General features: G+C 42.1%; 1 protein-coding gene across 1 annotated transcript in view; it reads right to left on the bottom strand.

The window, feature by feature from the left end:
* LOC119488138 (inactive N-acetylated-alpha-linked acidic dipeptidase-like protein 2) overlaps nt 1–24,481 on the bottom strand; it is a 341,328-nt gene that overhangs the window by 68,904 nt on the left and 247,943 nt on the right. The window contains 1 exon segment of the mRNA XM_037769477.1: nt 10,866–10,955. Within this exon segment, the coding sequence (XP_037625405.1) occupies nt 10,866–10,955 (90 nt within the window).

The raw sequence follows: 24,481 nt of genomic DNA, 5'->3' as shown, positions 1-24,481 counted from the left end.
ACTTAGTATCTCAAAATTATTAGTTAGTATCTCAAAATAATGACTTAGTATCTCAAAGTTATTAGTTAGTATCTCAAAATAATGACTTAGTATCTCAAAGTTATTAGTTAGTATCTCAAAATAATGACTTAGTATCTCAAAGTTATTAGTTAGTATCTCAAAATAATGACTTAGTATCTCAAAGTTATTAGTTAGTATCTCAAAATAATGACTTAGTATCTCAAAGTTATTAGTTAGTATCTCAAAATAATGACTTAGTATCTCAAAATTATGAAAAACTTTCTCAAAATAATGTCTTAATTATCTTGAAATAATGACTTAGTATCTCAAAACATCAAAAAATCACAACAAAATGAGAAACTTTCTCAAAATATTGAGTAAGTATCTGAAAATAATGAGTTAGTATCTGAAAATAATTAGTTAGTATCTCAAAATTATGAAAAACATTCTCAAAATAATGACTTAGTATCTAAAAAAATGAGAAACGCTCTTAAAATAATGACTTGGTACCTCAAAATAATGAGTTAGTATCTCAAAATAATGACTTAGTATCGTAACAAAATGAGAAACTTTCTCAGAATAATGAGTTAGTATCTGAAAGAATGAGTAAGTGTCTCCCATATAATGAAAAACGTTCTCAAAATAATGACTTACTGTCTCAAAATAGGGATGTTTTTAATTAATGTATGTAATAATTGATGTTTTGCTAGTTTCGGGGCTAACTCCTTCACTTTAATCAGCAGGTGGCTGGCAAGACACATGATCTTGGCTTGGGTCTTGAGGAGTTATAGCATTTATTCACTGCACACACTGCACTGCTAAGATCATAGCTACGACGTTACTGCTAACTTCATATTTCAGTCCGTCGTCACACACGGTCTTTCGACTTAGCTGACTACCTCGCAGCTAAACTAAGTAATGCGATGGAGACTTGGGGAAAGGGGGCTGCATGTGCCCAGGACAATGCACGCGGCATCGTGCTACAGCTGAGCTACAGTAACTCACCCTGACGGGTGAACTGGGGACTCAGTTGCCCGTTTTGCACATACACTGCAGCTGGCAATAAATGATGGATTTGACCTGTTTGTTATCATTGCAGCTGGGCGGCTTGTTAGGCGCTACAACCAAAGCACCTCTGCATGCAAGGCACTAATCTTGTCGGTAAATGAGTGTCACCGGTCAGAAAAAAAAATCTAAATTAGCATCCCTTTCTCACAACATTTTTCAAAATAATGACTTGGTATCTCAAAACCATGACTTAGTTGCATGCTATATTGCACCAGTTTCCCCAGAAGCTTAATCTTTGTTATCTTCATTGTTCTGGTGTACAATAACTGTAACTCAAATTGATATCATGTCATTAGGGGAAAAATTACCTTGAGTGAACAAAGCATTTTCCTATGTTTGCTGTAGATTTTTAAGTGAGAATTAATTTTTAGGGCATATAGGTCCATGTGACTTGTTTGACAGACAACCATTTTTAAGCAAAACAAGTGAATATTTAAAGGTCCCATATTGTAAAAAGTGAGATTTTCATGTCTTTAATATTATAAAGCAGGTTTAAGTGCTATATAAATACTATGAAAGTATCAAAACGCTCAATATACTTGAGAAATACACCCAGCCTGTATTCAGAAATTGTGGGTTTGAAACAAGGATTTCTGTCCATTTGTGATGTCACAAATGTACAATATTTAGACCATTACACGGTTTTAAACGTAAACATTCTAAATGTGTCCCAGTTTATTTACTGTTGCAGTGTATGTGAATAACATCAGCTGACAGGAAGTAAACATGGACCCAAACTGTTGCCTCGCAACGCAATTCCGTTGCAAATGCACTAAAACGGAGAATTTCAGACAGAGGGTGAATACAGGCATATTAAGGCAGACAGTATGAGGAAAATAAAGTTTTTTTTTAACATTACAGCATGTAAACATGTTCTAGTAGAAATACAAAATACATGTAAGAACCTGAAAATGAGCATGAAATGTCCCCTTTAAGACACAAAGCACCAGTTTCGTACTTGTGATCTAATGGAATGACCCAAAATGCACTTTATCCTTTGGCTATTTGTATTTCTCCCCTTGCCTATCTTAAATAAATGTTTATGAGGTGAATATCTATAATAAATGGCATACATGTACTGTATGAGCAAAGTAATTAATGATAGAGGGGAAAAAAAAATGATGCTTCCTTAAATGTCTCACTACATTGTAACCTACATAGTGCAGAAAGCTACACTATGTATTAGTGTATGTGTTTTATTTCTCTCCATGTCTCCCTCCAAATAGAATTGTTGCTGATAAGTAGTGAGACTGCCTGACATTTCAGAACATATACGTATACACAAACCACAAAAGAGGTCACAGAGGCTTTCTGCCTCTCTTTACCCCCCCCCCCCAATCTGAATATTTAACATGGGGAATAACATATCTGCCACCTCCCATTTGCCCTTCATCATGACATGTTGTGTCAGTGTACCCTTGGCCTTGTGTTTTTATGTAACTGGCATTCTGTGCCCCTCTCACTCTCTCTCTCTCCCCCCCCCCTCCACCCCCCTCCCCCCCCCCCCCTTTTTTACAAGCTGCACAAATAACATCTGGCACATTGCCTGATCTCCAAGGATGTGATGATTAAGGCCAGACGACAACCCTATTTTTCTCCTCTGCACCACCATGGCTGCAACCTTCCTCCTAGACACACAAGGGTTTTAATCAAAGCCTTTACACTGCCAACAGGGCACGTCTCTGTAAATAAAGACGCTCTTCAGGTAATATTATGAAAAATGACAATGTATGTATTACAAAACTGGCAATATATCTGACTAATATAACAATTTATGCAGTTGCATTTTTTTCCCAGTGTTGTTATACAGACACTTTGACACAGTCAAATGGTTACCCGATGTCATTCCCAGCATAGCACCATCCAACTTCAGCATGAGTAGCGATCTAATCAATCTGAATAACTGCAACCACCTGAGCAGGGTTTTTTTTATGTGAGCGCACAGGCACAGAAACCTCATATCACTGTCCGTGATGCTGAAAAAGTTTAGCATAACTAAAGTGCAACACACACCAGCCTTGTCGTTTGACTTCTCTGGCAAACACCTGGCATACCATACAGACAGAAAAAAGTGTAGGAGTACAGAAGATGGGATGTGTCGTTGAATGTGATAAAACCACTGCAAAACCCCTACAGAATAATTTTGCATTATTTGAATAACTGAATTGAGTTTATTGAAAATTTGGAACCATCAGCACGTCTAACTTTCTGCATTTTATGTTATACACTGCGAAAGTATAATGCTGTGTTCACACCAAACACGTTGCCATTGCAAGTTTGACCAAGTGTCACTTGCACTAGATGTGCCGGAGAGAAGGAGGGGCTTACCTCCATGGATACCAACAACATTTCAACAACCATGGCCAAAATAAGAACTATTGCTGAAGACACAGATACTTTGGACAACCAAACGCTGGCCAGTCTGCGTTCATAACATCCTCCAGAGGCGCACACAGCTCGTTGAACTTCATAGAGCTGTGTGCTGTGTCTGATTTCAACTCGCGTGAATACATGTATGATGCAAATTCCGGTTTTGACGTCATTCGCGGCATTCACGTCGCATCATTTGTGTTGCGTCATTCACATCGCCCACTGAGAAGTTGCATCTATTTGTGAATAGGTAGGTACACAGGTGGGATTCAGACACTGCTCAATGCCTAACACCTGAGTAGGAGAGGACCTTTTCCAGTGTTGGAAAGTGTTTGGAGGAATTCTGAAACTGCTGAAACTTGGCCCCTCTTGCTCTTAGATGGACCACAGATCGCTCCATCATCACCAGGCCATCTCGCCATCAGCCAATCAGTGCATAATACATTTAAACTCCTCATCTGTTCTCAAATAAAGGTAAGCACAACAAGTACAATGAACAGAACTCTCTTGTGCTCTATGGAGCTCATGAAGCATAACGAAGCATCATTATTGATATTCATGACAAGTCCAGTGATAGTTGTCTCTACATCCTTGGGTACATTGGAAACAAGAACTGCTCATGGCTTTTTACTTTTAAAGATGCCAATTTTCCAAAGTGTAAACAAATATTGGCCAAAGAAAACAACAACCAGGGCTCAGGTTGTAGCCCTGCAGTTCCATAGCTACATAGAGTATGATTATCCCCCAAATCCTTACTAGATGCCCTAACCATCTCAGCTGGCTTCTTTCAACGCAAAGGAGTAGCGGTTCTACACCGAGTCCCTCACGGATGACTGAGCTTCTCACCCTATCTCTAAGTGAGACGCCAGCCACCCTCCTGAGAAAACCCATTTCGGCCGCTTGTACCCGCGATCTAGTTCTTTCGGTCATGACCCAGCCCTCATGACCATAGGTGAGAGTAGGAACAAAGATTGACAGGTAGATCGAGAGCTTTGCCTTCCGGCTCAGCTATCTTTTCGTCACAACGGTGCGGTCAAGTGAATGCAATACCGCCCCCCGCTGCTCCGATTCTCCGGCCAATCTCACGTTCCATTGTCCCCTCACTCGCGAACACGACCCTGAGGTACTCGAACTCCTTCACTTTGGGTAAGGACTCATTCCCTACCCGGAACAGGCAATCCATCGATTTGTGTGGGGACACAAATTAACCGATTATAAAAAGCTACCTTACAGTATCATGTTGAACTTTATCAAAATCAGTGTCTTCTACTAAGTTCTCCGGTATGTATAAACCACCCAGTAAAGGAATACGCTAATCAATTTTGATTCTCAGTGATATTGCTGTGATACAGTAGATTGGGGGCTGTGGCTCTGGAGGTAGAGCGGGTCGTCCTTTAATCACAAGGTTGGCAAGTCTGAGCCCCGGCTCCTCCTTTCCACATGTCAAAGTGTCTTTGAGCAAGACACTGGACCCCAAGTTGCTCCCGATGGGCAGGCCAGTGCCTTGCATGGTGGCTCCGCAACCATCATTGTATGAATGTGTGTGTGAATGGGTGAATGAGAGGCAAGTTGTAAAGCGCTTTGTCCTGTAAGGAAGAAAGACACTATATAAATGCAGTTCAGGGGTAGAGCGGGTCGTCACGTAATCGGAAGATCGGTGGTTCGATCCGTGGTTCGATCCGTGGGTCCTCCAGTCCGCATCTCAAAGTGTCCTTGGGCAAGATACTGGACCCCAAATTGCTCCCGAAGGCTGTGCCATACGTGTGTGCGTCAGCATTTAAATTAGATCCTGATGGCACCTTGTATAGCACCCTCTTGCTATCAGTGTATGAATATCTGTGTGAATGGGTGAAGGTTGGCATGTAGTGTAAAGCACAAGTCCATTTACCATCTATATAATTGCAGTCCATTGTAATAGGTTTCTCACAGAGGAAGTTTGAGGCTTGCTGGAGTCCATAACACTGACTTTTGTCTGTGCAACAAAGCTACTAAATTTTGAGGCAAGGGTTCCACTCCACCACGTAGACAAGCCCCTGACTATATTGACTGTATTCCCAACAAGGCAAACTAGCATTGTGGAGATATGAGAGGCCCCTTTTATGCATTTATACATGCTACACTTCCTTGGGCTGATTGATGGGACTCATTTCTATAATGGCACTGTCTGTGGATGCTGACAGATACATTTGTCAAAACATTTGTCTTGGCATATCATCATTGGGGTCTGATCACAGACACAGACTGCTGCGAGTAGGACTAGATTAAAGAATGACTCATATGTTTTTGCTAACACCAACATCAACAATAGAACCCTCATCACTGGTATCTCCTCAGGTACCCCAATGGCAAACCAGTGGACTGGTTCTAACTCACGCAGGCTTTGCCCTCTATTGGACTCTATGGGTAATTCTCTATATATAAGGTAGCTTCTATATATAAGGTAGCTTCCCTCGCTGTCAATCATCCTTTTTCTCTTCAGCGATTTGCCCGCTCATCGCCATGGATGGAGTCGGCGCTTCAAGAACCTCGCCAATGTCATGCCCCAGCCTCATCGCCGGAGTGGATCTTCACAACGCCTGTTTCCAGTGCCTTGGGGCGGACCACGCACAAGAGGGTGTTCTGCAACCTCCAGCCTGCCTGGCCTGCCGGTCGATTCTTACCGGCTACTTGATCTTACTCCTAACCAAGTTGGGATTTGCGATCAATTGGAAGAAGAACGGCCCCCTGCCGTACCATCAGGTGGAGTATCTGAGGGTCGTGCTTGATGCATGCAGTCTGCAGGCTATTCTGTTGGAACTCAGACGGATTGCCCTGCTGTTGTGGAGTTGACCTTTATACAGGTGCTGGGGTTGCAAAGAAGCACAAGCTTGGTTACCATCCCCCATCGGCAGAGAACGAGCTATGCTATTGGTGGTCCCCGCAACACCTGTTACAGGGAACACTGCACGAACAAGTTACTTCCTACGTCATGCTGTTCACGGACGCATCCCTGAGTGGGTGGGGGTGGCGGGGACTTGCTTGGGGAGAGTGCGGGTGGGAGTGTGGTTTTTGGTCCTCCAGCCTTTCAGGCCCCTGATACGGGGAAAGCACATGCTAGTGAGGACAAACAACTGCATCACGGTGGCTTACTTCAACAGGCAGGGCAGAGTCCGGTCCGCTGCCCTGTTGGAAACAGTGGAGACCCTGTGGTTGTGGGCCTCAGAGCACCTGTTGTCTCTGAAGGCTCTCCACATTCCTGGACTGGAAAACAGGGGTGCCGACCTGATGTTGAGGGGCTGACCCCTGCAAGACAAGTGGAAGCTGATAGAAGTCCCGGTTCAGGAGAGCGGAAGTGGATCTGTTTGCCAATCGATGCAACATCCACTGCCCGCGATGGTTCTCCCGTGGCACAGCAGAATGACGGTACACCCCTGCGGGTGGACACATTTGTACCCGTGCCATGGCCAAGAAAGCGGTTTTCCACCTTTCCGCCATCTCATTCCTCCCCTTTTGGGGGGAGTGAAGCTGGAGCAGTTGTTAGTCATTCTGGTAGCCCCAGGTTGCCTCTCGGCGCCTTGGTATGCAAAACTGACCCAGAACTTTTAGTTGCAATCCTACCGAAGTTTTTTCATGTTGGCTAAACAACTACAGTACAAGCTAATAGTAAGACACATAAGCTTGTTCTAATGAAAAACGTATCAGCTAGCTAACGTTAGGCAATTTATTATTTTGGCCCAGAAAAATATGCTTGGGCGGTGGATTTTTGTCATCTACCAGTCCCCTTGGCCGGTGAGTCAAAAAGTTAATTTAGGACACTGATTGTATCTAAATTGGAAATTTCAGTATTGTGACAACATTAAGCTGGGCAGTGAATCTCATGGTCTGTCTGTGTGTTGCTTGCTTGCCAGATACTTCCAGGGATGTTCTGTGACTTTGTATTATTTATTACGTTTGATAAACGCCAACGGTGAAGCTCGGAAAAGATAACGATGGCACTCCTCATAGGCGCACATCATTTTAAAACAAGACAATGATTATCTCAGTCAAGGTTTAGTTACAACTCTGGACTAACGCAAGACGGAAAGCACTTGAAATTGACTATATATTGAATATATAATGTTGATTAGCTGGATATAGTGGACAATATGGAGGTACATCTCTCAGTAAATAATAACCATCAAGTATTCAGCCGTGCCATACTATAAATAGTCATTTATATTTGAAAATGTATAAAAACAAATCTGGGGGAGCCAGTTTGAATGGGCCTGATGCAGCTGATAAAATAAATCATAGTATTGTTATCTTTAATTTGCAGGTGCTTAAGTTTGTCAGGACATGTTGGATCGTCAGCCAGCACAAGCACAGTGCACAATATTATGAGTTATTTGGGAGAAAAGGATGTTCTTCCCCATATGGTTGACTTGGGCATCATGTGTTTTTGGTTGTCAAAACCTTTCTTCATTCGGACACCTTACTCATGAAGATTGGTGAGATTCAGCCCCACCCCTCTCTAATGAGACTAACACACTTAACACTAAAATATGCTCCAAAGTTAGATCAGGCTAAATTTGTACATTATGTGTGCAGAAAATAATATTTACAATACACAAGTTGGTTCAGTGCCATGTGAAGTGGAAACAAATTACCATGAGGGGAGCCCCCAAACCAAAATACTGCCAAGGGCCCACAAAAGTCTAGGACCGGTCCTGCGTCGGTGCCGTCTCATCATCACCTCAACTTAGTCATGGAAAAAAAGGTAGTTGATGAACACAACTATAGTTTTCCTGAATGAAATTAACACTGGTTCCTTCTAACAGTGAGGGTTATTTTAAAAGATCCAAACTGTTGGCTAAGTCGAGATAGAAATCACAATTTGGCAAGACTTTTACAAAGATTTGGAGTCATTGGATCGGAAAGACTAAGTTCTGACTTTTATGGCAACAGAAGACTAGGATCACACAGGATGCATCCTGTGTTTTTTTTTTCCCATGCTGCTTTTGAACTCCAGATGCCTTTTCTATTTTTGTAACAGTCTTTTCTTTTGTTTTGGAAAACCCTGAATCTGCAAAGTTGAAAACCGTGCAGCCCTGAGCAGACATTGGCAACATCTCGGGCTCATTCTCAGATCTGCTGTACTAGGAAACTGAAAGTAAAGACAGTTTTGAATGTTTTCGCACCTTGCTCTCCTTCATCTCCAGTGAATATCAGTAAATACGATCAGGCTTTTGACTGTTGTAGCAAAAATAGATGGTGACCTTTTTATGCTTTACTTAGCTAATGACCCAGCTAATTTCATCTGCTACACCAGCTGAGTGACTACAGCAGCTGGTTTTGCAGTTGCTTAGCAACAGCAAGAAGGACGCTACAAGTGCTTCTGCCGGTGCAAAAGTCTCAAAACAAAAATAAGAAAAATTGAGAAAGCTATCGTGAACCTTCCTGGACTTACTGCTATGTGAACATAAAAATTAGGAGATGAAGAAAAACAGTTTTGACTGAATTGCTCCATAATGTGAATTAACTGAAGCATTAATTTATCGAAATTATCCATTTTAATATTTAAGTTGTCATTTATCTCGCCACAATATTAATGGTTTTGTATTAGCTTAGTGGACATCTCCCAGAACCCGGACATTTCAGTTACTTAATGGCTATCATCAAAGATGGTGCAGGGTTTCTTCTTTGCTCACCATGGCTTGCAGCTCATCAGCAGTGTGTTATGTGTGTGTGAGGTTATATTGCAGCCATACAAAACTGTAGTCTCCTTTACCAATATTTCAGCCTACCAGATTTTATAAACTATATATAAAAATCCTCTTAGATCAGCAGGAAAATGCATCGTCACAATGCTGAAAACGGCTGTTTTTCTGACACCATAAGAAGTTGACGTTTTAGAGATACGTGGTTCTCACAGGACAGCAATGCTACAAACATATGATGATCGTATAGACTATGATGCGTTGCTCTAGATTTAACTACCCAACAGTATAAAAAGGAGTTAGAAACATCTACAGAATTGAAATGCAACGTACACATTAATGCAGCAGTAATATTAATCCAGAATCATATATACTAGTAAAACACTGACAGGAAACATTTCACTGCACAATCACTACTTTTACTCTTCATACTTAAAGTGCATTTTGATGATAATACTTGCATACTTTAACTTAAGTAAGGTTTTCAATGCAGGACACTTAGTAGTAGTAGTAGTAGTGGAGTATTTTCACAGTGTGGTATTAGTACTTTTACTTTAGTAAAATTATCTGAATACTTCTTCCATCAGTGCTCAGAACTATGATACATAGTATAATGGTCATTGATCAGGGCTTGGTCCTTCAGCATTGTCATCTTTTGTTAGCAACAGAGAAAAAAAATCAATATAGCAACTTTACTGAGTTATGGCAAAGTCCTTTCAGTTTTTTGAGGTCAGTGCCTAAACTTAACCGTTGTAGGTCAATGCCTAAACTTAACCATTGTAGGTCAATGCCTTAACTTAACCATTGTAGGTCAATGCCTAAACTTAACCATTGTAGGTCATTGCCTAAACTTAACCATTGTAGGTCAATGCCTTAACTTAACCATTGTAGGTCAATGCCTAAACTTAACCATTGTAGGTCAATGCCTTAACTTAATCATTGTAGGTCAATGCCTAAACTTAACCATTCTAGGGCAATGCAAAAACTGAACCATTTGATGTCAATGATTAAAACCTAACCGTTCAAGGTCAATGCCTACACTTAATCATTCTAGGTCAATGCTTAAACTTAACCATTTGATGTCAATGCCTAAACTTAACCATTCAAGGTCAATGCCTAAACTTAATCGTTCAGAGTCAATGCCTAAACTTAACCATTTAAGGTCAATGCCTAAACTTAACCATTCAAGGTCAATGCCTAAACTTAACCATCCGAGGTCAATGCCTAAACTTAACCATTCGAGGTCAATGCCTAAACTTAACCATTCAAGGTCAATGCCTAAATATAATCGTTCGGAGTCAATGCCTAAACTTAATCGTTTGGAGTCAATGCCTTAACTTAACCATTCAAGGTCAATGTCTAAACTTAACCATTCTAGGTCAATGCCTAAACTTAACCATTCAAGGTCAACTTTTTTCATATTATGAGATTGTTTTAGTCGACTATATTATCCATTCCTGGACACAATTTACAGATGGAAACAACCGGATGAAGAACCACTGACTGAATGTTTTTTGGTAAAGAATTTTGCAGAATTTGGCCTCTTCCCTTTTCCCCCATTTGTTTTAGGTTGCCTTGCACTTGATAGAAAAGAGGCCCAATCAGGGCTATCCTGACCCCATTGTGTATTTTTAATTCAGTATAGGACTGCATTGGACTGTTAATACTGTTATATTGTTATGTCATGACATGACAACCACTGTGATATAGAGATTGTATTGGTAGAAGTGGGATTGATTATGGTGGTCATACCTTAGCAATGGTCTCATGGAACTTGAAAAGCGGATCCAGGTTCTCTGGTGACTCAGCAGAAAATTGGGCTTCCAACGGGAAACTGGTGGTCTGAGGTGAAAGACAGAAGAAGAAGCAATTGTAACACATGACACCAAGTATAACATTTTAATCTCTGTCTCTTCCAAGTCCAATCATTATCTCATTCAGAAACAATTTTGTAGCACCACAATGATTCCAAAGTCCAAAACTCACCTTTTTCTCTTCACTTTTCTTATCCGTTATATTCTAGTGTGTTCTATTCTATTCTAAGAGTGGAGTGACCTGTCAAGCTTTTGACAGAAAACAACAGTAACAGCTCTCAAGGCCACCAAGCTGCCAGGACGTTTTGTTCTGCTGTCAGATACACACATATATACTGTGCTTGTGCACACACACACACACACACACACACACACACACACACGCACACACACACACACAGTCCCAGATGCTGACACAAAGTCATGTAACCGTGCGTGCACACACCCGAAAACTACCTCACAGTCACCTCAGCATACTTTGTAATGTCCCGAAACAAAGCACCTCATTGTGACTTCAAAGTCGCACTGCTGCCTTTATAGAGGAAGTGTTTTTTTTTCACGGAGTCAAATTAAGTAGCAGACAGCAGAGTGCCTCAAAGATTCAAACTCTCAATTTCCACTCAGTGTGGCCTGGAAATCAACAAAATATCTGACAACTCCTGTTTATCCTACTTGTTTCAGACACATTGTATGTATAGTAATATTTTCATCCTGTGTGATCTAAAAAACAAACAAACAAACAAAAAAATATCATGCAAGACAAATTATGTAAAGAGCAATGGAGGTTTTTATTCATTCCATTATTTTTGACGCCTGGGTTTTCTCTTTCAGATGTCCAGATCCGTCAGAACTGTCAACCGGGTATTTACATGTTCTGGTATAAGCAGACTAACTGTATCACGGTTAGTAATGTAGATAACAGGAGCTGGACCCAAATGCAGACAGTAGAGGAGGCATCAAAATGATTTCAGTGATTTATTAATGAAAAGGCTTCCAGAGTCCAAATGAAGCAGCAGGTCCAGCAGGCAGGTAACAGGAAAACCCAAAGACCAGAAAAAACCAGGAAAACAACTCACTGGGAAAACTCGACACTGGGAACACGAAACACTTGGCAAAACTAAACATTAGGAAAAAGGCAGGAATACTAGACGACCTATCATAATCTTAACCATTCAATGCCTAACCTTATCCGTTTGAGGTCAATACTTAAACTTAACCATTCGAGGTCAATGCCTAAACTTAACTATTCGAGGTCAATGCCTAAACTTAACCATCTTGTGAGAGTTTTGCTACTTGGGGGTTACCTTCTAGACACTGCCGAGGAGAGGTATATAACATAAAAAAACATGTCTGTGAAAGAACACAAACTTTATCTTAAAGCCAGTTGTGCTGCTGGCCCATCCATGACCAGAATGTTGGCAATGGAGGTAAATTGTCTGGTGCAGAATTATCCACATGAACCTAAATCCTAGGAATACTGGGATGGATTTTTTTTCAGTGGGATCTAATTGTTGTAACAAAGTTGATATATATTTGATTTCATAGGTTTCATGAGCCATGGGTGTCAGCAGTACCACAGAGAATTTATACTTAATAATTCACATATTTACACATTTTCCAAGAAGGCACAAGCAGTAAGTTTTTATGAAGCCTCTTTGTGTGCTGCCTCTGATTAAATATGTGAATTATTGAGCGCAACATCTGCCTCAATATGCCCCTGTTGTGGATGGCAAGCTGAATATGTGCAGCGTTCCCCAAAAAGAACCCTCACCGCCTACATTCAGAAGAGAAAGTACATGGTTACATCTGTGGTGCACCCTCATGAAGCCAGGGCTTCAAGTGCTATTTGAACCCAGGAGATTTGTCTGCAGCTGTCGGTCTCTGTGGTCAAACTGTGTTTCTCTGCAACTACTTGTAGTGATGAGTGGTTTAGAATCAGGATCATGATGATGCAGATACCCACATGCATGTGCACACGCACACATAAACTGGAAAGTATGAAGCTGTAATAGCTCATTACTCAGTTTAAAGCATTATTGCAATTATTACTCTTTGAGAGCAGCAATTGGTTACTTCACTGTTACTCTGCAGATATATTATTACCCAGGGGCCCATAGTTAAAAGTCTTGACACGACCATTAATCAGATTAACACTGAAGACCTTGTTAATGCATTTGCCTATTCAGAATAATTATTTCTTGAGACTGTTTTTGTCATTGCTGAAGCTGAATGTAATATTTTGTTTCTAGCTGCCTTTTATAAGGCATGGGTAAGTTGATCAAAGGCCGACTTAATTACAAAGGTTTCAACTTCTAAGTGCTGTTTTAGGTATTAATTTATCTTAGAAAAATGGATAGTTATCCCTGGATGCAAGAGGAACTTCAGCTAGCCTAGTGGTGATATCAGGACTTCTCTTTAGGCTCTTGATATTGGATACGGTAGGATTTTTTGTACTGTACACGGCTTGTTGAAATAACCGCCAATGCAAGAGGATGTTTCCTTCCCTCAAACGCTCTCAAAACTTACAGTGCGCTTGTATATTTCTGTGAAAGATCAGGGAAACTGAAAAGCACAGAATGAACAGGAAACAGCAATGCAGTTTTACATACTATTTGAGTAATGCTTTCAGTAGCCCAGCATAGGTCCAACACGACTGTCTTCAACCAGACGTTTGGTCTGCTCAGTGCCTCAGCAGGGATGACCGAATACAGTGGCGGAGCGTTGCCGCCTGGAGCGTTGCCGCCTGGAGCGTTGCCGCCTGGAGCGTTGCCGCCTGGAGCAGGGTCTAACGGGGACTTCTGCCGGCGTGGAATCTTGATGGCAGCGCTCGACAGGCCAGACAAGGCTGGTGGCTGCTGAACACCGCTCTCTGCGGCCTGTGCCGAGGTACTCGAAGCAGATGTCGTGAAGAGCCTTTCCGGTGAAGAGGCCGGGATAATGACGAGGTTCTAGAAGCCCCGTTCGCTGAAGAGAAAAGTCAGACAGCGATGGACGTTGCCTTATATACTGTGTGATCCACACATATTCGGGTAGTCATGTCCTGATTGGCCAGCTACATTTATGCTAAGTTCAGTGGGCGAATGCGTGATTGGAGCAGAGTATTATCCATAGAGTCCAGTAGAGGGTGGAGCCTGGAGACATGACTCCAAATGAAAGATGATAATTGTTGGATGTGTAAATAAGTAACAGTTTGCAAACAAGCGTACTATATCAACTCAAAGGTAGGGTCGACGATGTTGGAAAGCTAGCATAATTTGAAAGTAGTATCGCCTCAGGAGCTCCGTCTAAATCCCCCCATCCCCTCGGGGCTCCTTCCAAGGCAACTCCCCCCCCACACACACACACATGTACGAGCACGAGCACCGCCGCATTGTAACTACTTCACAGACACAGAGCAGAGAGAGGACCTCAACTCAACAACGCTATCTCATGACAAGTAACCGTGGCAGTGCTACTGCAGGGCTGAGTTTTCTCTTCCATTCTCCAGTAAACTTGCGGCGGCGACGCGCTTCGAGTTCAGGCTGGTGCACGCCAAGGGTAGAGTACGAGCAGGGAGGCATCTGATTGGTTCTTTCCAAGATAACCTCAAGGCAGTGATTGGTAGACGTTTTTTTTACAGCATTACAGCAGCTACAGATGACGTCTGTTTTCCGGTCCTTTTTCAGAGCTCACCAGTAATGGATTGCTGTCGGGGTGTAAAGTCGATTTCAATCAATATAACAAGTAGTGTATACTGGAGAACATCGTCAACCCTGCCTTTAAATGTTGTGTTCACAGCTTGTTTCTGCTGCTTCCAAGTGGCCACACAAATCAGTTATTGCAGGTTTAAAGGACTGCTCATTGGGAGTATGTCCAATGCACACACTAAATACTAGGAAATAGGCCATGCCCCAACAGTGAGGAAAACAGTGCTTGGAGTTAGTAACCATTGGATTAGCAAGATTTTAAAAAAAATGATGTAAAGTATTGCTAAATGCAAGCACACACACATACTGTACATCAACGCTCCACAACATCCACCTGCTGATTCTCCTCCCTCGGTCTAGTACAGCACCATTAGCCACGGATACGCGGTGCTAAGCAGCAGGCCAAATGAAGCACTCTGTTTTGTACTTCACAGGGCCAGGATGAAGGGTTTTGGCAGAGCTAAAGCCTTAAAACAAAGGGAGAGATAGCCAGGATCAAAGACACCAGAGTTCTATTCACTTTCTACTTAGAGCCCTTTGTACTGCTTATCTACCCCTCACTTCATCTTTCACAGTACAGACCCTCTCTGTGCCTTGATCTTAGGCGCGCTCTTGCTTTTTCTCCTTTCTCTCACTCTGTATTTTAATTATCATAAATTGACCAAAAATGCTATCATGAATTTTTACCCAGCCAAGACAGCGACGTCGGTATTGTTTTCACCTTGTGAGTCCGTGTGTGTGAGTTTGTATTTGGTCCTGGAGACACCTACTGTAGAAGTAACTAACACAGAAGAGGTTTTGAGTACTTTGCCAGGTGTTTAACTTATTTATTGTGGTGTGGTACGAGCAAGGGTACAGGAAGTAGGGGGGTAGGAAGTGGGGAAGGGGCCAGACAGGAACACCAGCAACATATTTTTGGCAGCAAAACATATTTTAGCCACCTAAAAGAAAGGCACACCTAAAAAAATCAATACCCGTTAAAGGGACTGTTTGTAACTTCTTACAGGTATAAATCTACTGGGTCGGGATCCCATGCGCTCGCATATGCGCACTCGGGTGTGGCTACGCTGTTCAGACCGCTCCTCTGCCTGCCTTAACTCACACAATGCGCGCGTTCTCGCTCCACCTCACACTGCAGAAGAGTTAGTTTAGCTCTGATAATATCTAGTGAATGTACAGTGGACGTTTGTGCAGAAATAAATGCTGCAGCTTCTCCAGACCAACAGAGGTTTTCTGTGTCTTGTGAAGTGACGGAGCTCTGCAGAGAGAAACGTTATCGTCTCCGACCAAAACTCCGGTGTCTCCCCTGTTCTCTCCGGCCGCGGTTGGAGGTGATAACGTTTCTTTTCCTGCTTCAGCCCCAGAGGCTGAAGCAGCGGGGCTGAAGCAGGAAAAGCCAACACTGGGATCAGCATTGATTCATGGAGAGACCTTCGTCTGGTCAGCTAACATTACTGCCAAGCAGGTGAAATATAGAGTGATATTGTGGTTTTAGCTGACGTGTGTCGCCTCACAGTTTTGAGCGATGCTCGTTCATTTCTATTGAGGGCAAGCAAGCGCGAGCCCGACGCTGACTTTCGTTGACTTAACGGCCACAGGTGTCGCTGTTAACAAGCATTTCTGAAAGTTACAAATTTAAGTGTACGCCATATTTAAAATATATTCACCGCTTTATTTTGCCGTCAGTGAGGCCTTTCCAACAGGGAACTGAATTGAGAGTGAAACTTATCTATGCTCTCTTCAAAGCCAGCAGACTCCGTTGACAAAAACAGTATAGATAAGTTTCACTTTCAGTTCAGTTTCCCATCAGAAAATACAAATGATTTTTTTAAGGTCTTTCAGGTGTCTAAAATATGTTTTGCTGCTGTCCCCGTCCACATCACTATATTGCTTTTCTCCCGTGCTGGTTACTCCGGTCTGTTTCTACTGCTGCCATCTTGAAAAGTTTTGTGAATACATTTGTGACTACTTGTTTCACTTCCAGCATAAAGTCTTTATGTTTAAAGACATCTCAATATAATCACCTTCAGTCAAAACAACATTTCTTCTGCAAATGCAAAATACATTTTACCATGCTGATGCTATTCTAGACTGAGGCTGAAACAGAGACAACGCCAACTATTCACATCAACTGCAACAACTGCTGGCACAAAGGGATAACAGGAACACTCTGCTCTCTCTCTCTTTCTCTCTCTCACACAAATACACACACACAGATAAAGATCAATGGTGAAGTGCCTCTTGAGCATGAAGGACAGTGACAATAGCTTTAGACCAAAGAAAGTATTCCACTCATTACTCAGCATTGTCCACTTTCAAACCAGATGCCCTTGGGGGAAAAAAATAAAAACACCAGAAATGTGGAGATTTGTCCTACTTAGAGCCCTTTGTAACCTGTCCTTTGAATCTACTGGACACTTTTCCCTCCAGAGTATACAATGAATATAAGCATTTATTCTGCATTGATCTTAACTTGCAATAGCATCTTTTAGCTGGCTCAGACCTCTGAGCTTAATTTTCATGGTACAACATAATTATTATATTTTTACACAGGTGAACCACATAGGAATGGAAGCCCTAACCCTGACATCGGGTTTTTGTTTTTCTTTCCATTATACAGTAGTCCCCTTATAGTCACAGCCAGCCTTACATACAGGTCCAACAAACACACTTTCAACCAAGAGACCGGTGTTCATGTCCCAAGTGTGTTGTTTTACTTAGTTTATGTAATTATTTTAAGCTCAACCATGATGTTTTTTTCTAAACACAGCTAAGTGATTTTGTTGCCTAAACCTAACTGCTGCGTTACCACAGTGTTGTTGCCTAAACATAAGTGCGACCATTTCACAGTAATGAGGTGGCGTTAAAGGTCCCATATTGTAAAAAGTGAGATTTTCATGTCTTTTATATTATAAAGCAGGTTTAAGTGCTTTATAAATACTGTTAAACTATCAAAACGCTCAATATGCAGAGGAATAAACACAGCCCGTATTCAGAAATTGTGCGTTTGAAACAAGCTGATTTCTGCCCATTTGTGATGTCACAAATATACAATATTTAGACTATTACACGGTTTGAAACGTAAACATTCTAAATGTGTCCCAGTTTATTTCCTGTTGCAGTGTATGTAGATAACATCAGCTGACAGGAAGTAAACATGGACCCAAGCTGTTGCCTAGCAACGCAATTCCGCTTGTTTGGGGGTATGGCGTTTAAAAGCGGAGCTCTAATCAATGAACAGCATCCGGACTGGTATAGGTCCCGCTGTTCCAGGTGTGACAGGACATTGTGGAGGGGCCAGTGAGACAGCGTCCTCAGTTGACCTGTTGGCCTTGTAAGCAAACTGTGGTGTTGGTCCAAGGAAAAAGGGATGTTCCTTTTTATGTGTGTTGAGATTAGTTGCTCTAAACACTTCATAACTATCGGGGTCAGGGCCACTGGGTGATAGTCATTCAGGGATGTGACCGCTGTCTGCTTTGGCACAGGAATGATCGTAGCAGAATTGAGGCTGGTGGGGACAATGGCCTGTTCCAGAGTGATGTTAAACAGGCTGGTGAACACTGCTGTCGAACCCCATCAGTCCCATTTTTGTCTATTTCCATGTCTTTTCTTAGTGTGTTGAGCTCTCAGGGCCATCTAGATTATTATGAGAAATTAAAACTCAGGATTGATGAAAATTACCTTTGAAACATGACGTATGTGAAGAATATATGTTATATTAGCGACGGATGAGACCGACAACAGCTGTACAGGGCGGCAGCCACAAACTCATGAGAGAGATAAAGCAGTGAGAGGGGAGACAGAGAGAGAGCTAATGAGAGGCTGCGAGGAGAGACAGTGGAGAACAGAAGTAAGGGAAGAGGGATAAAACGGAAAAGAATAAATAAAGAAACAAAACATCCTTGAGAGTGTTGGGGAGGTTAATGTGGTGAGTTCATGTGAAATAAACACCCAGACAGTCTTTTACACTTTTATCGCTTCAGGAAAAAACAAAACGGAGTGCGGAGCATAGAAAAGGAGCTGCACTGTCAAGCTTAGTTCCACCTCAGTTGGACTGTCATTGATTTTTTTCCCTCTTTTTCTTCTTCAGTCTCCCCCTCTGTCTATCTTTTTTCTTTTTCCTCCCTGTCTTTCTAGGTGCTGGATGTAATTGGATTCCCTCACTGAAAAACCGTGGGTTTAAAAACTCTGTAGGTGTAGAGGGGGTGTACGGCGAGATTTCGACAGCCAGTCGGGCTTGTAAAATAAGCTGCAGAAATGAACAATTGAGAAGTCTGCCCTGCCTGCAGCTAACCATCACTAGCTGTGCCTAACAGGTACAGTAAATATCCAGAATGATATGTGTTTACACATACCAATATCCTTGAATCTACAGAATCTGTGTTTCTACAATCATCACAGATGCTCCCAAATCTGATCCATAATGTCTAGCTGTGCATCTCCAAACAGCAGATCATTGCTGTCATAATTCAACATCATTGACCACAAATGCTGAAGGAACAGCTGGAAGTGACACAACAGCATGCTCACAAAAAGTGATACCTTTGAAACAAAACCACAGAGGAGGAATTGAAATAGACCACCTGGTCCCTGCCAGAGTTGACCCAAGGGAGATTCTATTTTTTTCTGATTTTCCAGGGCCAGACTCTACGTAGTCTAACTATAGCCTCCTGCACTATAGCTCCAGACTCATGTGTGGCTAAAGCCTGGTCGCACGGAAAAGGTGTGTGAGGGACACGATAATGCACACGTGTAATAAGAATGCTGTTCTTGCTTTAGACATTGTCATTTTCATGCCATGTAGTCTGTACTGACTGCAGTGTAAATGCATCTACGTTAATATGCCACGCTTAGAGCTAGTGACGTAGAAGAAAAAGTGAGAAAGACTGCTGATGGCGGCGGGAGGGGAGGTGAATGGGTCCAACAAACACACAACTTTAACCAAGAGTTGAAGTGTTGTTACCTCCGCCAAGACCAAGGTAATGTTTTCGTCAGCCTTGGTTTGTTTGTTTGTCTGTCTGTCTGTCTGTTAGCAGGATTATTCCAAAAGTCTATGATGGATTTTAATGAAATTTTTTGGAGGGGTGGGGTGTAGCACAATGAACAATCCATTAGATTTTGGTGGCAATCCGGATCATGATCATGATGGGAGAGAGCGGGGGACGACGACGACAACTGTAGATTCTGCATTTTTTTTACATTAAAGCTGAAGTAGGTGAGATTGGAGCAAATATGATTAAAAAAAGTTATTTCTATAAAACTATATCGTGACAGTAGTACATGAAACAGGTAACCTGAAAAAAATCATGTTCCTCTGTGTCCTCTGATGCTACTAACGACATCTGCAAGATTTCAAAGACCGGAGGAAAACAAGCAGTAAGAGCTGATCTGAGGTCTGCTGTCCATCTGCTGTCTATGAGAGCCGGCTGTCAATCACTCACGAACTCCAACCAAACGGTCAAACTAGGCAGCGCTGATCAAATATGAATCAATATTATGTTATGTTAATGCCTATTTCTCTCCTCAAATGTTTTCAGAATCATCTTGTAGTGCACCGTTTAGCTGTAAGATGAGAACGTTTGTGACCTCTACGTCCTCGGGCAGCTTGGCGTAAGTCTGCGCTCTCCGAGTGCTATTTTACTTAGTTTATGTACTTGTTATGAGCCCAACCATGATGTTTTTACTAAACATCAAAACCACCACCTTGGCGTCACTTTAGGATTAGGCAACAAAAAGTAGGCCCTATTGCTTTGAATGAGGGGGGGGTCAATAAGAGATTTTGGTAGGTCATCAATGACTAGTGTTAGTATGAGTGTTCTTTAGGACTGTAAACTTAAACGCACAATGTTTTATGTTTTTATCTAAAGCTATCTCCCAACGAGTACAGGCAGGCTGTGTACAGCAAACAGAGCTTTCCACAAGGGTTTTGGAGCCTTTTGGCCGTAAAAGCCCAAATATCGTTCCTCTGGCACATTCTAGTGCCACTAATCCATCATATACACTGATCTTTATTATTGTATATTTTAATGAGTTTACCTGCCCGACTGTAAACACGCAGTTAATTATTGTAAAGGAGAATTAGGCTTCTTCTTTTAGGAGTTTTAGCCCACACAGTCTGTAAATAGCTATGAATAATTTTGGGTGGGCATCTTTCCTCTCCCTTTTCTTCTCTATTGATATACTCCACACCTACGGTATGGGCAGGAAGCCGGTATGATTTGAGAATGAACATTCACTTTGATACACACAGTAGCAGAACACAAATGTAAACCATGGGTAGAATGTATAATGTGGAAAAACATATATAATCTACTTGATCATATCTGTAGGAAGTTCCATTCCATTTTATTTTATTTTTTGAAAACATCGGACATTAGATTAGGCTATGGATCAGCGAGTGGGTGATTATTAAATACTCTCTCAGCCAGTTACGTCACTGGTCTCATAGCTCTGAAACAGCAGTGCCAATCACAGTTAAACATGATAACAGCAAACGGAGAGTTTGCAATTAATCAAATTGCCACAAACTAAGTGCCATGCAGTGAACATTGTGGCACCCCCAGTTTCCCACATTGCCCAATTTACAATCTAACCTTGATGCGCATATATCCTTTAAAATTATATACACAATATATGATGGCATTTCACTTATAGTTGTCGCTACAGGAACATGACAAATTTAAATGGCTCATTGGTCTGACCAATTCAAAAGTTTGCACAATCCATCCTTGTAGAAGACTGATACCTGGATATAAACATGAGAAAAAAAAGTTCGGAAATTTGTGTTTGGTGGATTATTTCTCTGTTGTTACAATGCTAATTGGCATTGTATTTTACATCGTTGGAAAGCCTGTTTATTTACCTTCACAATGATGTCAAACTTGTAAGGATCAGGCATTTGTGGGATGAGCAGCACAGCTGATTATGTGGGTAGCGCCCAAGAAAAATTAGCCAAAATTCTCTGCCGATGCTAAACTGTGTATTCTCCTGTTGGTGTTGACTCTTGTTTTGAGTTGTTTGGTGGATTGGATGATTGAACTCTCTATCAGTAACAAGGAACAAACAAGACATATTGGCAATTTTACACTTTATTCATTTAATGCACCGTCAGGAGCATCGGTAGCGGTGGAAGATCCATACGCAGTCACAACAGCCTGGCACCTCCTCCTCATGCTGGTCACCAACCTGGTCACACGTTGCTGTGGGATGGCGTTCCATTCCTCAACCAGGATTCGTTGCAGGTCAGCCAACGTGGTTGTGTTGGTCACTCTAACACGTACAGCACGCCCAAGCTGATCACACAAGTGTTGAATTGGGTTGAGGTGTGGACTCTTGGCAGGCCGTTCCATTCTCTCTACTCCCACATTGTTGAGGTAGTCTGTGATAACCCTGGCTCTGTGGGGGCGAGCGTTGTCATCTTGGAGGATGAAGGTAGGTCCCAGATTGTGGAGATTTGGGATCGCCACTGGCTGGAGAATCTCATCCCGATATCTCACTGCATTGAGATGGCCTTCAATGATGACAAGCCTTGTTTTGCCAGTGAGGGAGATGCCGCCCCACACCATGACACTGCCCCCACAAAAAGCTGTTACTTGATCGGTGCAACAATCAGCATAGCAGGAGAATACACTGTTAAGCACTGGCAGAGAATTTTGGCAAATTTCATTTCGGCGCTACCCACATAATCAGCTGTGCTGCTCATCCCACAAATGCATGATCCTTACAAGTTGGGCAACACTGTGAAGGTAAATAAACAGGCTTTCCAACGATGTAAAATACAATGCCAATTAGTATTGTAACAACAGAGAAATAATCCACCAAACACAAATTTCAAAACTTTTTTTTCCAAGTTTTTATATATTCCCAAAAGATATGCATGATTGTCTACCACTTACCACATATTTGATTGCAGATGTGGATCCAGATGCAGATTGCATAGTTTTATTATATTTTCCTATCACAGTATCAAAATAACAAATGTAGAAAATAACCCTCTAGTCCTCTCTGAGTTCTACTTGGAAATGTACCAAGCTCCAATAAGCTCTTGGCCAAAGAAACAGACCTGAAATTCAAATTGCGAAGGTACCCGATACAGAATACAACATGCATGGTGAAACAAAGACCCTGCATGGGAATGATTAATTAGACATGTAACCTAAGGCAAAGCACAACAAAAACAACAGGGATATTTCATCATATTCTATCATCAGTATTCAAAGACACAGATGCTCAAACTGATAGATGAAAGAGAGGGGCAGATCGCAGAGATAGATTGCCAAACACTAGCCAGAGCTTTATGGGTAAGTGTATACAGTGTGTAGTGTGAATATAGTGAAAAATGTGTAGGTGGCTTCTTCAGTGGGGGCCGAGTACAAACACAGCAAAAAGAGGGAGTTGGAAATGTTTTAATCTTTGGATGAAGTGAGTGGGGGAAACTGCCTCACTACTAGGGCTGCACACTTAATCTAATTTTGGTACAGGTCTCTGCCAAAATAACACCATAATCATTTTAATCTGTTTTTCACTGAAAATGAGAATATTGATGTAAAAATTTTTGCAAATTATATCGCAATTGCAATATCAGTCAATTAGACTTTTTTTTTTTCAAACTCATTCAGCCCTACTCTAAAATCCAACCTTTCTTTTGTTTTGTGGCTTTGTGATTTTCATGGAATTTTTTTTATTTTTTTTAGATTGACAGACAATGTGAGAATGTCTTGTCAGACAAGAAAAGACTGAAAGTAAATCCATAGCTCAGTTTCCACCAAGAAGTTCCTGTTAATTTCAGTTTTGGCACTAATTTTAAAGGAACTCAAAGGTTCCTTCAGCCCATTGTTGTCTGCATTTCCATAGCAGTCTAAAGACCTGCAAAGATTATACAAAAAAGAAACCTTGACATGTGACGAGGGCTGCTGGTGGTCAAAATAAACCTCCCTATACGACGACATTTAGTGCTGTATAGTATTAACTAATGCATGTTGGATGTAATGAATGAAATGCAAAAGAGGAAAATGAAACTAAAAGCATCTGTTGCCACAATAAATCATCAGTTGAGTGTTAGCTTTAGAACGTAACCGCCAACGTAACAAGAAAATAACGTTTTTTTCTCTTGTTCACAGCACCATCGTGCTACCTCAATCTTCAATCGTTCCCACTCGTCCAGGCAACTTTTGTTGTGTGTTTTAATTAGGGATGCACCGATACCGATACCAGTATCGGGTATCGGGTCTGATACTTTGCTCATGTACTCGTACTCGCAAAACAGGTCCAATACCACTTTATGGCAGCGCGACGTTAACCTCTCGTCACCATCTTTCGGGTCCTATCGCACGCGCTCACGTTCCACCTCCCCGACGGTGTGGGCGAGACGGGCCGGCGATGCGCCCGACCCCGTGGTGCCGCGATCCAACCTCAGGCAGCGCACGCCGGCCCTCACTTTCATTGTGCCACGGGGTTTTGCTTGCACCCTCTGACTCGCGCGTGCGTTAGACTCCTTGGTCCATGTTTCACGACGGGTCGGGTGGGTTGCAGACATCGCCGCAGAACCCTGGCGCCTTTTACGTGGGCCGAGCCCCACCCTAGGGGCATGACGCGGTTTGGGCGCACTGAGGACAGTCCGCCCCAGTGACACTTTGGCCACGGCCCCGGGAAGCACCTTCGCTCCAAGCCTTTCCAAGCCGACCTAGAGCCGGTCGCGGCGCATCGCCTCATATGTGGAACTCCCCAGCCTGCCGTGAGTCGCTCATACCCTCCAGCTGGCTGTTAACGAGGGTCTTTTGGCACAGAGAAGTACTCGTATCGGTACTCGGTATCGGCGAGTACCCAAATGTAAGTACATGTACTCAATCTGAAAAAAGTGGTATCGTTG

This window comes from Sebastes umbrosus, chromosome 5, assembly GCF_015220745.1.
Source record: "Sebastes umbrosus isolate fSebUmb1 chromosome 5, fSebUmb1.pri, whole genome shotgun sequence".
In the NCBI taxonomy this organism is placed as follows: domain Eukaryota; kingdom Metazoa; phylum Chordata; class Actinopteri; order Perciformes; family Sebastidae; genus Sebastes; species Sebastes umbrosus.
The sequence above is the reverse complement of the archived record's forward strand: the minus strand, read 5'-3'. Positions and strand labels throughout refer to the sequence as shown.